General features: G+C 29.0%; 1 protein-coding gene across 31 annotated transcripts in view; it reads right to left on the reverse strand.

The window, feature by feature from the left end:
• shot (dystonin-like protein short stop) overlaps positions 1 to 12,023 on the reverse strand; it is a 644,960-nt gene that overhangs the window by 106,465 nt on the left and 526,472 nt on the right. For 22 of the 31 annotated variants that reach the window (XM_075363589.1, XM_075363494.1, XM_075363700.1 and 19 more), the window contains 6 exons: positions 11,940 to 11,951; positions 7,205 to 7,481; positions 5,381 to 5,517; positions 4,785 to 4,977; positions 1,766 to 1,990; positions 600 to 823 (listed from right to left, as the gene is read on the reverse strand). In XM_075363589.1, the coding sequence (XP_075219704.1) occupies positions 600 to 823; positions 1,766 to 1,990; positions 4,785 to 4,977; positions 5,381 to 5,517; positions 7,205 to 7,481; positions 11,940 to 11,951 (1,068 nt within the window). The remainder of the gene's footprint in view (positions 1 to 599; positions 824 to 1,765; positions 1,991 to 4,784; positions 4,978 to 5,380; positions 5,518 to 7,204; positions 7,482 to 11,939; positions 11,952 to 12,023) is intronic. The other 9 variants (XM_075363728.1, XM_075363738.1, XM_075363719.1 and 6 more) reach the window with 1 other exon arrangement.

A 12,023-nucleotide genomic window follows, 5' to 3' on the forward strand; every position in this document is an offset into this window, starting at 1 on the left:
TACCTATTAACTATTACTAGTTCCTTCACTTTGCTGACTTATTTCTCAGTTTCATGACTCACCTTCCTGAAAAAAATACTTTTAACACAATGATGCTGAGAAGAAATGAATGTCAAGTCACGGTTCAAAACAGAATACCATGAAACATGATTACTGTAATCCTCAGATAACTAGTTGTCAATGATTACTAATCCTTGAATAATTACAGCAACTACATTGAAAATTAATGATAATTATACTTATTCATTTATTTAATACTCAGACAATCAATACAGTCATTAATCTTGAAGTATGGAATACAACTATTTATCAGACATACTGTTACAACTGGTTAACTTTGTATAGTCTCTTAGGTAGTTCCAGTTTATTGTACTTTCTTAATGTACATATTTTGAAGATACACACTTCACAGAGGAGTAAGTACCAACCAATTTTATGCAGGTGTTCCACAAGGCAGTCAGTCACCTTGTATATAATTTTGCATAAAATACAAAATTACATATATAAATAATTATTTTAATTATTTATAACTTTTTATCCTTAACTTCTGTCATACTAAGTTTTATAAACATAAATTAGAAGCAACAATGCATACAGACCTTATTAGGAGATTCTTTATAAGTATCACATCCTGTTTTTGACTAAAGTACTTCAGATGTGTTCCCTTTTTGTCAAGATGAAGCATTGTTTCTCTATGAACACCAACATCTTTCTGGAATGCCTTATGTTCCTCAATTTGTTCTAAAATTGTAGCCAATACTCTTGAAACTGGTTTCAGATTGGCAAGTGTCTTTTCAGCACCAGTCAACCAGTCAACAAATGCCTGTAGGAGGAAAAAATATGTCTTTACTCTTTTTCACACAGTTATAATTAAAGTTTTTTCTGGTGGCAAAATCTTTTTCAATTAAACGTATATCATGAAATCTAATGATTGATTCATGCATTATAAATGATTGGCTTGAAAACTCAATCAACCATTTTCAAACAAAATTCTTAGTCTGAGGTAAATTAATTTCAAAGATCAGAAAAACTTAATGAGACAATCTATCTAATTTCTAATAAAATGCAGTTTAAGTAATTAATAAGCTGTTTAAGAAAAGATTTATTTTATTTGAAGTGTTAATATGATAAATTTTAAAAAAACCAGCCAACATCATTTTTATTTATATTTGTCTCATTTTTAATTTAATTAAAATGAATTTTGGAATATTACAATATGGTTTTTAACTTCAAAATTTTGTTTAACTTCACAGCATAACAAAAAAAATAATTTAAAATTTGGCTTGACTCAGATTGGAACAATTTCACAGTTCTGAAGAATTTCACAAAAATAACAAAACCAACTCTAAGAGATTAAAATTTGTCCTTCTCTTTAGATAACAAGAAAAAAAATTTACTACAAAAATTCACAGTATTAAGAGTTAGGTATATCCATTACACATTATAAAGACATTAAATCGAAGTTGAAGATCCTGATTTTAAAGTATAAGTATTCACCATTAATTAAAAATTATAATAGGAATTTAAAAAAAGGTTCGCTCAAATAAATATAGCCAAACTATTCTTGTACAGAATTTAAAAAGAAAAGTCAGATTAATCAAAGTTGGGTTCACAAATCCCCAACAGTTCTAAAAAGGATATGCTTGTAAACCTAACGTTGAAAACTATAGAGAAAATTAGTGATGTTACCAAATATGACAAAGAACCACAAAATAACAACACAATTTTAAAATAATAAAAAAAAAAAAAATATTTTTTCTATTACCTGAAGTGCATCATGGAATTCAGTAGCTTCTTTTAATGCAATTTCAAGTTTGATTTTTTTGTCATTGGCACGTGCAGTAACACTATCCCATCTTTGTTTAAGAGTGCGAAGATTTGTTTGTAGATTTGTAGCAGTGCCAGGAGCTGACTTGTTGAGATATTCCTGACCTTGCTGTAATACAGTCTCAACTTTAGGACGATTTTCTTCTAATTCATTATAAACCTCCTATAAAAAAAATAAAAGGGAGAAATATATTCCTCAAGAAAATTAGAACATAATATTTAAAGAATTTACCATCAATTAACACATTTCCTATAGCTGGCTTCTGCAGTAGCTAGTCATATGCCAAGTTGAAATTGGATATAACAGCATGGAGTTGAAGTATTTAAATATTCTGGGAGATACCAATTAGGGTCAGCACCTGTGCTGCATAGCATCACAATTTAAGATAAAAAGCAATTTCTTTAAAATTGATAATTTAATTATTTTTTCCATTTTATTAATTGTTTTATCTATTTTTACTGTTCAATATAAAAATGTATACAAAATTTTCTAATAATATAAATGAAAATTTGATCAAAAATATCAATCAACTAGTTATAAATCACTAAGTCAGTCCTAAGAACATATGGCTGTATTCTCTGTAAAAACAAAAGCCGTGGTTTAGATTTCTATTTATCATTTACCAGCAAACATTTACGTATCATTAAAAACAAACAAAAGATGCTTTTAATATAAACCATCCCAACATACCTTACACAGAGTGATTCAAAGTTGCACAGAAATAGTTTGGGATGTTGATAAAGGTAAAACAGATCCAATAAAAATATGTCCAGAAGAAATTTTTTTGAGTTGCAGCTAGCAAAATATTTTGCTCCAATTTCTCACCACGGGTAGAATGGAGCAACAGTGAAATTCTTGGGACCCAAATTAAGGGATAAGTTTGATGCTTTTATACATTTTTTGACCAGAAAAATTGAATAAAACAGATCTGTAGTAGTATCTAAGAAATCTGTTAAAAAGCCTAAAGTTGAACAAAAACAAATTTAATCCATTTATAAGATTAACTTTCAGACTGCAAAATTAATTGCTAATAAAAAATATTTCTAGCATAATTTAAAGAAAATTTAATTTAAAAAAATTCATCTAAATAAAATCAACAGAAAAAATACAATGTCAGAAATTTAATTTTAAATTTCAAACAAAGCAGAGCAAATGTAATACAACATTAAAATTTTAAATAAAACAAAAACAAAGTGCAAAAACAACCGTCAACAAAATTTTATTATTGATCTCAAAATATATATAAATCAGAAAAAAATATTAAATTAGAAAACATGAAAAATTTAATTAAATTTTAGCTTAAAATGACTTACTAACGAAATTATTTTTACTAAAGGTACTTGCATACATTTAAAATAAATAATCAATGTAGCCACCATTTTGTTGAATTCAGCATTCATCACTACAAATTCAGCCTCTCGAGCTTATCTTACAGTCATTAATAGTCAGGACTATTCTTAACAGTTGCTCTAGCTTCTGTGATGCTATTTCTTAGTTCTTCTAATGGCCAACATATGCACAATAAACTAACAACTTCATTTCATCCCAAATACTCTGATGGTGTGAGATTAGAAAATTATGATCAACATTTTACTGAACCATTTTGAGCTATATATACTATTTAAATTATATCTAAAATTACTAGAGAAATAAGCCGGTGCACCATCATAAATAAATGTTTTTCCAAGTACCTGATTCAATTTCATTTATAAAAAATATTAAGAACTGTACTCCTGAAAGTATTGGTGGTAAGAATAAAGGAAAATGAGATTGTGACCAAGATCACACCACATTAAATGAAAAAGTATGTTGGAAATGGATTATGGCAATTTCATTGGGTTTTCCTTTGCCCAAGACTGGGTGTTTTGAAAATTTATAATTCCATTTCTTGAGAGGCACAATTATCAGCAACCAGAATATGACTAAAGAAATTAGGAACACAAAACTCCTCATAAAAATATTCACAAAATACACAAATCTTAATTGCTGATCAGTTATTATTGTCAATTATGAAGTAAAAATTTCTAAGGTCCTTAATTTGTTATCTATTTAAACATTATGAAGAAGATTTGTGTTAAATTTAAAATTAATGCTTTTCTGTTAGATTTGTCTGTTTCAAGGAATTGAAATCAAATTTCTGAAACTTGGATTCTTATCCTAATAATTTCTTACATAAATTTTCAATGAAATGCAATTTTTAATAAATTTTGTTACGAATTTTTACTTGATCAATAACAATTTAATAGTCATTCACAGAAAACTAAAATACTGATATAATACCTCTACGAATTATAATACAACAGTTTTAATTTTACATAAAAATATTCTAATTCCTAATCATATTTTAATGTTCAAATACAGATTTTATTATAAATTCTTCCTTACTATTAAAGTCTGGTATATTAATAATAAAACATTAGAAAATATTGATAAAGGATATTTATTTGATATAAGTGAATATGATAAATTAAGAACAATACAAATTACAATAAAAATCAGTACACCTATATATAAGGTACGTCACCAATAATTAAAATTAAACTACGCTGTATTATTAAAAAAAAAAAAAAAAAAACAGAACAAGTTTTTAACTCAATTGGAAATTCACTCTTTAAAATCTACAAATAAATAATTATTAAACATCAAATTTTTCAATCCCATGATTTCATATGGTCTACTGATTTTAATCTGTACATTTCTATTTCTATTTCTATTTATTTAGCTTGGCATAAAAATGCTCAAAGTTCTGAAGAAATGGGCAAGAATCTTCAGTAATCTAATGATATAAAAAAAAAAGGGTAGATAAAAATTTGACCAACTAGACTTGGGAGTCAAATCCAAAACTGTATTTAAACTAGCATTTCTACCAAATAAATTGCAAATTCCACTTTTTGGATATTTTATACAGAAATCTAATAATTATAACTAAAAAAAAATTTGAAAATAATTCTCAAACCATAAATCGCTCAAGTTGTTCACTGGCAGTTTCAGGCAATCCTCCAACAGGTTTTGAAGCAGCTATTACACCATCTACTTCACCTAACCATGACAACAGATCTTGGATTTCAGCAGCAAACCTATGAGCATCTCTAAGAGCTTCTTCCAATTCACTCTGGCGATCTGCAGCCTTTTGTAGTAATTCTCGCCATCTGGAGAAAAATAGAAAATGTTTAAATTATTAAATAATACAAAAAAAAAATATTTACATGATAATTATCACACAATTTTTATTCAATATTCATATAAATAAGCCAAGGAAGAATCAAAATAAAATATTTAATCTTCTACAAATTTACACACCACAGTTAATTAAAAAATTTAAAAGAACTTTTCAAGACAGAGGACAAGATGGGATGGCCCAGGCAATAACAAACTGGATCTTAGGTATGGGATGTTAAGAGAAAAAGCATTGTACAACATTGTAGTTTTATACGCCAATTGTATGATGAAACAAAATTTTACAACTTAACTATTCATGTAACAAAAGATGTTTCTCTAAATAATTGGGTACAAACATTTCTTTAAAATATGAATGATATAAATAATAAATACCTTCTATTGAGGGTAGTCAATTTGTCTTGGGTTGATGATGCTTCATCACTTCCCTTTCCTGACTCAATTATTTGTCGCCCAGCATCATTTAGTGTATCAACACTTGACTGATGAGCTTGTATATCATTAACCAGTACCTAGATTATACAAAAACCAGAATATTATCAAGAACTCAAACATATAAAACAAACATCATTTATGGAATATCATCAATTCAGAAATCAAAACGACATACATCTACATAAAAATTTTTGTTTAATTAATATATGAGGTGCTATCCAAAAGTTCGGGGAATTTTACCATAAAAATAAAATAGCTTACCATAACTTACAATTTCCATTGTCTCCTTCAAAGTAATCCCCTTGGGCATTGATACAGTGATACCAGCGTTTTTCCCATGATTCCATGCATCCCTGGAAGTCTGCAGGTCTAAGTGTTTAAAGCACGTTCTGTGTTTCTTCCTGAATCTCCTAACGACAGCCTTTCAATTGAAATTTTATTTTCGGAAAGAGAAAAAAGTCGCATGGGGCAAGGTCAGGCGAATAGGGTGGGTGGGTAATCACTACCGTCTTTTTGGAAGCCAAGAAATTCCAAATGGCTAGCGATGTGCACGCGGGTGCGTTGTCATGGTGCAGAACCCAGCTTTTGTTACCTCACAGATCTGAACATTTGCACCTAATGCTTTCACGTAACTGCTTCAAAACTTCACAATAGAACATCTCATTGACAGTTTGACCAAAAGGAACAAATTTCTTATGAATAATGCCTTTGATGTCGAAAAAAACAATCATCATGGACTTCACGTTGCTGCGAACTTGGCATGCTTTTTTTGGCCGCGGTGAACTTGGTGACTTCCACTGCGACGACTGCTGTTTAGTTTCAGGGTCATACCCGTACACCCATGTCTCATCACCGGTTATGATGTTGGAGATGAAGTTAGGGTCATCTCTTGCTGAATTTTTCAATTCACTACAGACAGCTACGCGATTTTGTTTCTGGTCGCTGTTCAACAATCTCGGTACAAAATTTGTAGCAATGCGTCTCATGTTCAAATTGTCTGACAAGATGCGTTGCATGGACCCATATGACATTTGTATGATTGCACAAACATCATGGATTGTTTGTCTACAATCTGCAACAATACCCTCTCGTACTTTCGCGATGTTTTCTGGTGTTGCGCTTGTTGATGGTCTTCCTCAACGCTCATCATCATCGACTGTCGTTTGTCCATCTTTGAATCGTTTGTACTACAAAAAAGTTTTACTTTTACTCATAGCATTGTCACCAAATGCTTCCACAAGCATGTGATGGGTTTCTGCACCAGTTTTTTGAAGCATTAAGCAAAATTTGATGCAGGTTCTTTGCTCTTTAAAATCTGCCATTTAGAACTTCGCCGAAGCAGTAAAATACAACGTTACACAACCACACAAAAGTCAACAATGCAGCCTCTCACCGTGACAGCTGTTGGAACACTGATTCACAAAGAGTACTGTTAGCCACAACTAGCGGCAGCAGGTCGTACCAGCAATGGTTCGTGCGCGAAATTCAAATTCCCCGAACTTTTGGGTAGCACCTCGTACTTTATAGTAATTTTCTGATTTTATTTTAAGTTGCAACAATTTACAGAGCATGGGAGCTCAGAAAAAATTCTAATAATCAGTAAATATCTAACCATCTATTACAAACAAAATGCCATCTATTAAAAAGAATATCTAACTTCCAGGTTTGGTAATTTAAATAGAACAGGGCACCATATACTATATATACTTTTCAATTTTATAAATATTACATAAAAATGATTAAATATAATTTTATATTGGGTACCTTTAACTTTGCGAGTTCAACTTCTAGTAACTGAGGATCTCCTGCTACTGGCCTCAAATCACGATCAAGAGTACGCTCAGTTGCATCAATCCAAGCCATCAATTCAGATAAAGCATGCTGGAATTGCCCAAGCCGCAGTAGAGCATTTTCTAATTGTCTCTGACGTTCTACAACACCTCTCAGTAATTCATCCCAGCGTTGGTTGACAGAAGTAAGAGGTTCCTTTAATGCAGCTGCTTGTTCAGCAGATGTTCTTTCAGTCAGCTCTTGAGCTTGCCTACAGATAAGAAATTATAATTAAGTGCGAAAAAATGTGTTGATGATAATAATTATAATACAAGCAGATTATAACTCTATTTACACTACATTATTAACTTCAATAATCAGAAAAATATAAAAACTCATAAATTAAGATTAAACTTGAGGAAAAATTCAGCAGGAAAACCTACCAGATAAATTTATAAGTGCTCAGTTTACCATAATTAATCACCACAATTAAATTAGATTTCTAAATTATAATTCTAAAACAGAATGAAGACACAGGAACCAGACTAAAAATGTATGCAGTGTTTCCAAAAATTGTTTGAAAATTAAAACTCAGAAAAATTAATGGTTAACAAAGAAAAATCAGGATTGTATTGTAAGCAAGTTATTCACCAACACATGAATAAGGGGAAACTCTTTGTTAAAACAAAAGAATTTTCAAACTCGGTTGTATTGAAAACAAATTATTTATTTACTTTATAATTCATTTGCAACTCTCTTGAGTACAGTGCTGCCAATACTCAAGAGAATGGAAGCACTATAAGGAATAGCATCATCATGGAAAAAACAATAAAATGCAGAATAATGTCATACTTTTGAACCAAGATGCTACTTTATACCTTATCAACAGCCTGCAGTATCATATATTAATTGTCATCCATGAAAAAAAAGAACCAACCCTGTCTGCAGAAATTCTGGTTTCTTTCTGCATTCACTGAAATAATTTACTTTTTTCAACACAATATCCTGAACTTCAATAAAACAAGACTTTTTCTATAAAATTTTGTCTGTAATAAATATAGTAATAAACAATTAATTAAAGAAAAACAATTACTGTTTTTTTTCTTTTTAAACTTCACAAACGTTTCCGCAGTGTGCAATGCAGAATAATAATTCTACTACTGTGAAGCTTGTTAATAACTTGTTTTTATACTTAAGATTTTATAAAAAAAATCTGGTTTCAGGTTTGATTTTCAAGTTCTCTCATTACTTTCCAAGTTATACCGAAACTATTATTCATTATAAATTAATATAATTTATATTATAATAAATTTATACTTTAAAGTGCTTTAAAGTATAAAGCACTTTAATTATTTATCTTTAAGTCAATATAAAGTCATACAATCTCTTTAATGTGAGATATAAGCAAATATCTAGTAAAATTATAACTTACAAATGAAAAATTTGTAATTTATAAAATTAAATTACAATTTTTACTTCAAAAACAATTCTTCTTCATTCCTACCTCAAAATTCACTATTAAATACTTCCTTTTTTAATTTTGCAATTCATTAGTGTCAAAATGTAACCTGATTAAAATTTAGTACTCAATCATGATCTTTGCTATTCCTGACCCTTAAGTTTTACACAAACAGTTTAACAAAAATTACCTTACTAGTACAATTTGATTCAAACAGTATATAATGGATTTTTTTCTAAATTCCATGTATTAATTAATTTTCAAATGCTTTATCTACATAAAGGATGGATAAATAGGCGAGTTTAAATTGAATTCATAAAAAACTGGCAAACTGTGATGATTTATTTAGTTCCAGATGTTGTTTGGTCACAGTGAAAAAATGGTTAGAACTGCATCAAGAATTTGTAAAGCATTTTATAAAAATAGAATTGTTTAAAGCTGGATAATAAGAATTTTGTAATCTTCAAATTTGGCATCATGATCTATCAGCTATATTTATATATTTATCAAGTTTTATCAGCTCATGCTGTAGATATGGATTCAAAATTTTGAAGCTACAAATTCAGTTTCAGTGAGAAGCATCCAGAGTAAAATCAATCAAAGTAATCAGATCGTCATTTTTGCAGAATCCATAGCATTCTACACAGCAAAATGATATCATTAGTCTTGTCTCATTTCACTTTGGATATTTATAATTTCACTAGAATATTCACCCTAGTTTTAAAAAATCATTTAAACAAAGTTCAAGTGGTCCAAGAATTAAAAATCACACGATTTTAAAGGAAGAATTACTTCCTCTGAACAGTTTTTAGCAAAATGTCATGAAAAGGAACATTTTGTGAAAAATCTGGATGTTTGATGAAGCTCTTACACAATGATTACATTAATATGCAGAGAATATAACTCACAGTATGAGAATGTTAACAGTAACTTTGAGGTTTTTGTTTTGGAACCGCATCCAGCAACAGTGATAATTTCACCTTCAAAATCATCAGATGAGGATTTTTAAAAAGCCCAGTGTTTTTTTATCACCACACAGGATTAATATAGGATTTGTGAAAAAATTTATGAACCCTGTTGTGATGTTGCAGAAAATCTACATTAACAAATTCAAGAATATGTACTCATGAGTAATTGCCATCTGCAAGATATTATCTTTACAAATTAATTTTCAGCAAAATGAATGCGTGATGAATGGCAAAGATTTAGCCTTTTAATAAGTGTGTAAATGTGAGAATAAAATAAGTTTAAATTCCATTACATGTCTGTTTAAATCATCCCTTCCTCCTTTCAATATGATACCTAGTTTTTCCATTTACACCTACTCTACGGTCTGAAAAGTTGGCAAGTTTGTACTGCAGCAGGGAGTATCACAAAAAAAAAAAAAATAGCAGATTCAATTTACAATATTAAATATCACACAAGCATCATTCAAGAAGGAACTAGCCACACTCATTCTTGTCAACTCTCCAATATGATCAGTACATTGTTTTACCAGCAGATTGGAAGTTTTATAATTTCAGATTCACCAACAGAAATGGGGCATGTCTGAAATCAGATTCAATGGTTGAGGTACATGTTCTTTCCCCACAAATACTTCTTTCTGCAGTCGAAAACAAATGATAATCATTTAAGAGACAATTTAAGGTTATAAGGAACATCAACTTCTCTTGAGTAATGATAGCACTATAAGGAATATAATTGTCATAAAGAAGCAATACAATGCAGTATTATGTCATAGCTTTTGGGCTAAAGGATATACCTTATTAGGTAGCAGTATCATACAGAATCGCTTTTCATGAAAGAAAATGAATTGTCTGCAGAAATCCTGGTTTCTTCTATATTTACAAAAACAATTTAATTTTCTCAACAGAACATACCGACCCTCAATAAACAAAACTTTCTATAAAATTTTATCACTATAATAAATATAATAACTTGCTTTTATACTTACGATTTTATAAAAAAAAAAACTTAGTTTTAGATCTTTTAGGTCTTCCGAGTTATTTAGAAACTATTACATATTATAGATTAATATATAGTACAAAGCACTTTAATTATTTTTCATGCTCCTGAAGCACAGAAGCAAGTATCTGGTACAATTATTCATCGATTTGTGTAAACCATTTCTAGCAGATGAATAACCATAAACTAGTTAGTTTTATATTATAAACAAATTAGTTTTAGAGATAAGCAGTATTAGTTTTGCAAAAAAAACATTTTACACATCAATTCATGAAAAAAAACAAAACATTATCACCAATACAAAAATGCATTAGATAAAATCTCAGCACTAGTAGAAGAAACATTGACTTACTTAATGTCTGTATACTTAATTTAAAAAATAAAAAAGGTAATGCAACTATTGAGCATAAGGTATAATCCTACATTAACATCTTGTAAATCAGTGACCACTTTTTTTTTATGAATTTTATACTAAAATTACAAAATTCAGCTTTATTTTATTTTTATAATCATCAATCAGTTCTTTATAAAGAATTACTGTAGCATTACACAATCTATTCTACCAGTATTAGATCTCCATGTTTTTACAGAACTCAAATTCTGGAAATTGAAGCCTTGCTAAAAAAAAAGTACAAAACCTTCAAATAGACTGAATAAAAATAGAATTTAAATCAAGAATAATTGAACTATGACAGGACAGAGTTGCATTATTAATAATAGAGCAGACCAATCTACACATTTAATGATATATGTCATTTGGCAATAAAAGCTATAATAAGCAAAATTATGAAAGAACAAAAAATCAGAATGTGCAAACTAATAATTATGACAAAGATTACTAAGTATAATGACTGAAAATAATATAAAAAGATAATAAGTCAAGAAATTAGTGTTTCATTTAAACCTGCAAACTCAATTTCATTTTTTTATCTAGAAAAAGTTGATTTTTCATATAACAAAAAAAAATGGAAAAGTATTTTAATGAATCAAATCAGTAATATAAAGAAATATTACATGTTATTTTTAAAGAGAAAAAGATTCTGGTAATTAATGAAAGCTATCAAAAATTTATTAGTAAGCAGTTTATATTTCATAATTATGAGCAATTTTTTTAAACCTCAGTGAATACAATATTACAAAAATAGAAAGCACTGCATAAATTCATGCTTGTAACAGCACCTAACTTGTACAAATGTACCAGTGAAATTCTTGTTAAATAAAAAAAGACCAACGATTAAGGATTATGAGTAGAAAGCATTATATTACAAAGCGATAAGTAAAAAAGAAAAATCAACAGCCCCTTACCTTCTCAAACTCCTTTTTTCCAAATTGAGTTAGCAAAAAGAGAAAAGAAAGAAAAATATCATTAATCAAAATTATTAAATAATG

This window comes from Lycorma delicatula, chromosome 1 (genome assembly GCF_047948215.1).
Source record: "Lycorma delicatula isolate Av1 chromosome 1, ASM4794821v1, whole genome shotgun sequence".
In the NCBI taxonomy this organism is placed as follows: domain Eukaryota; kingdom Metazoa; phylum Arthropoda; class Insecta; order Hemiptera; family Fulgoridae; genus Lycorma; species Lycorma delicatula.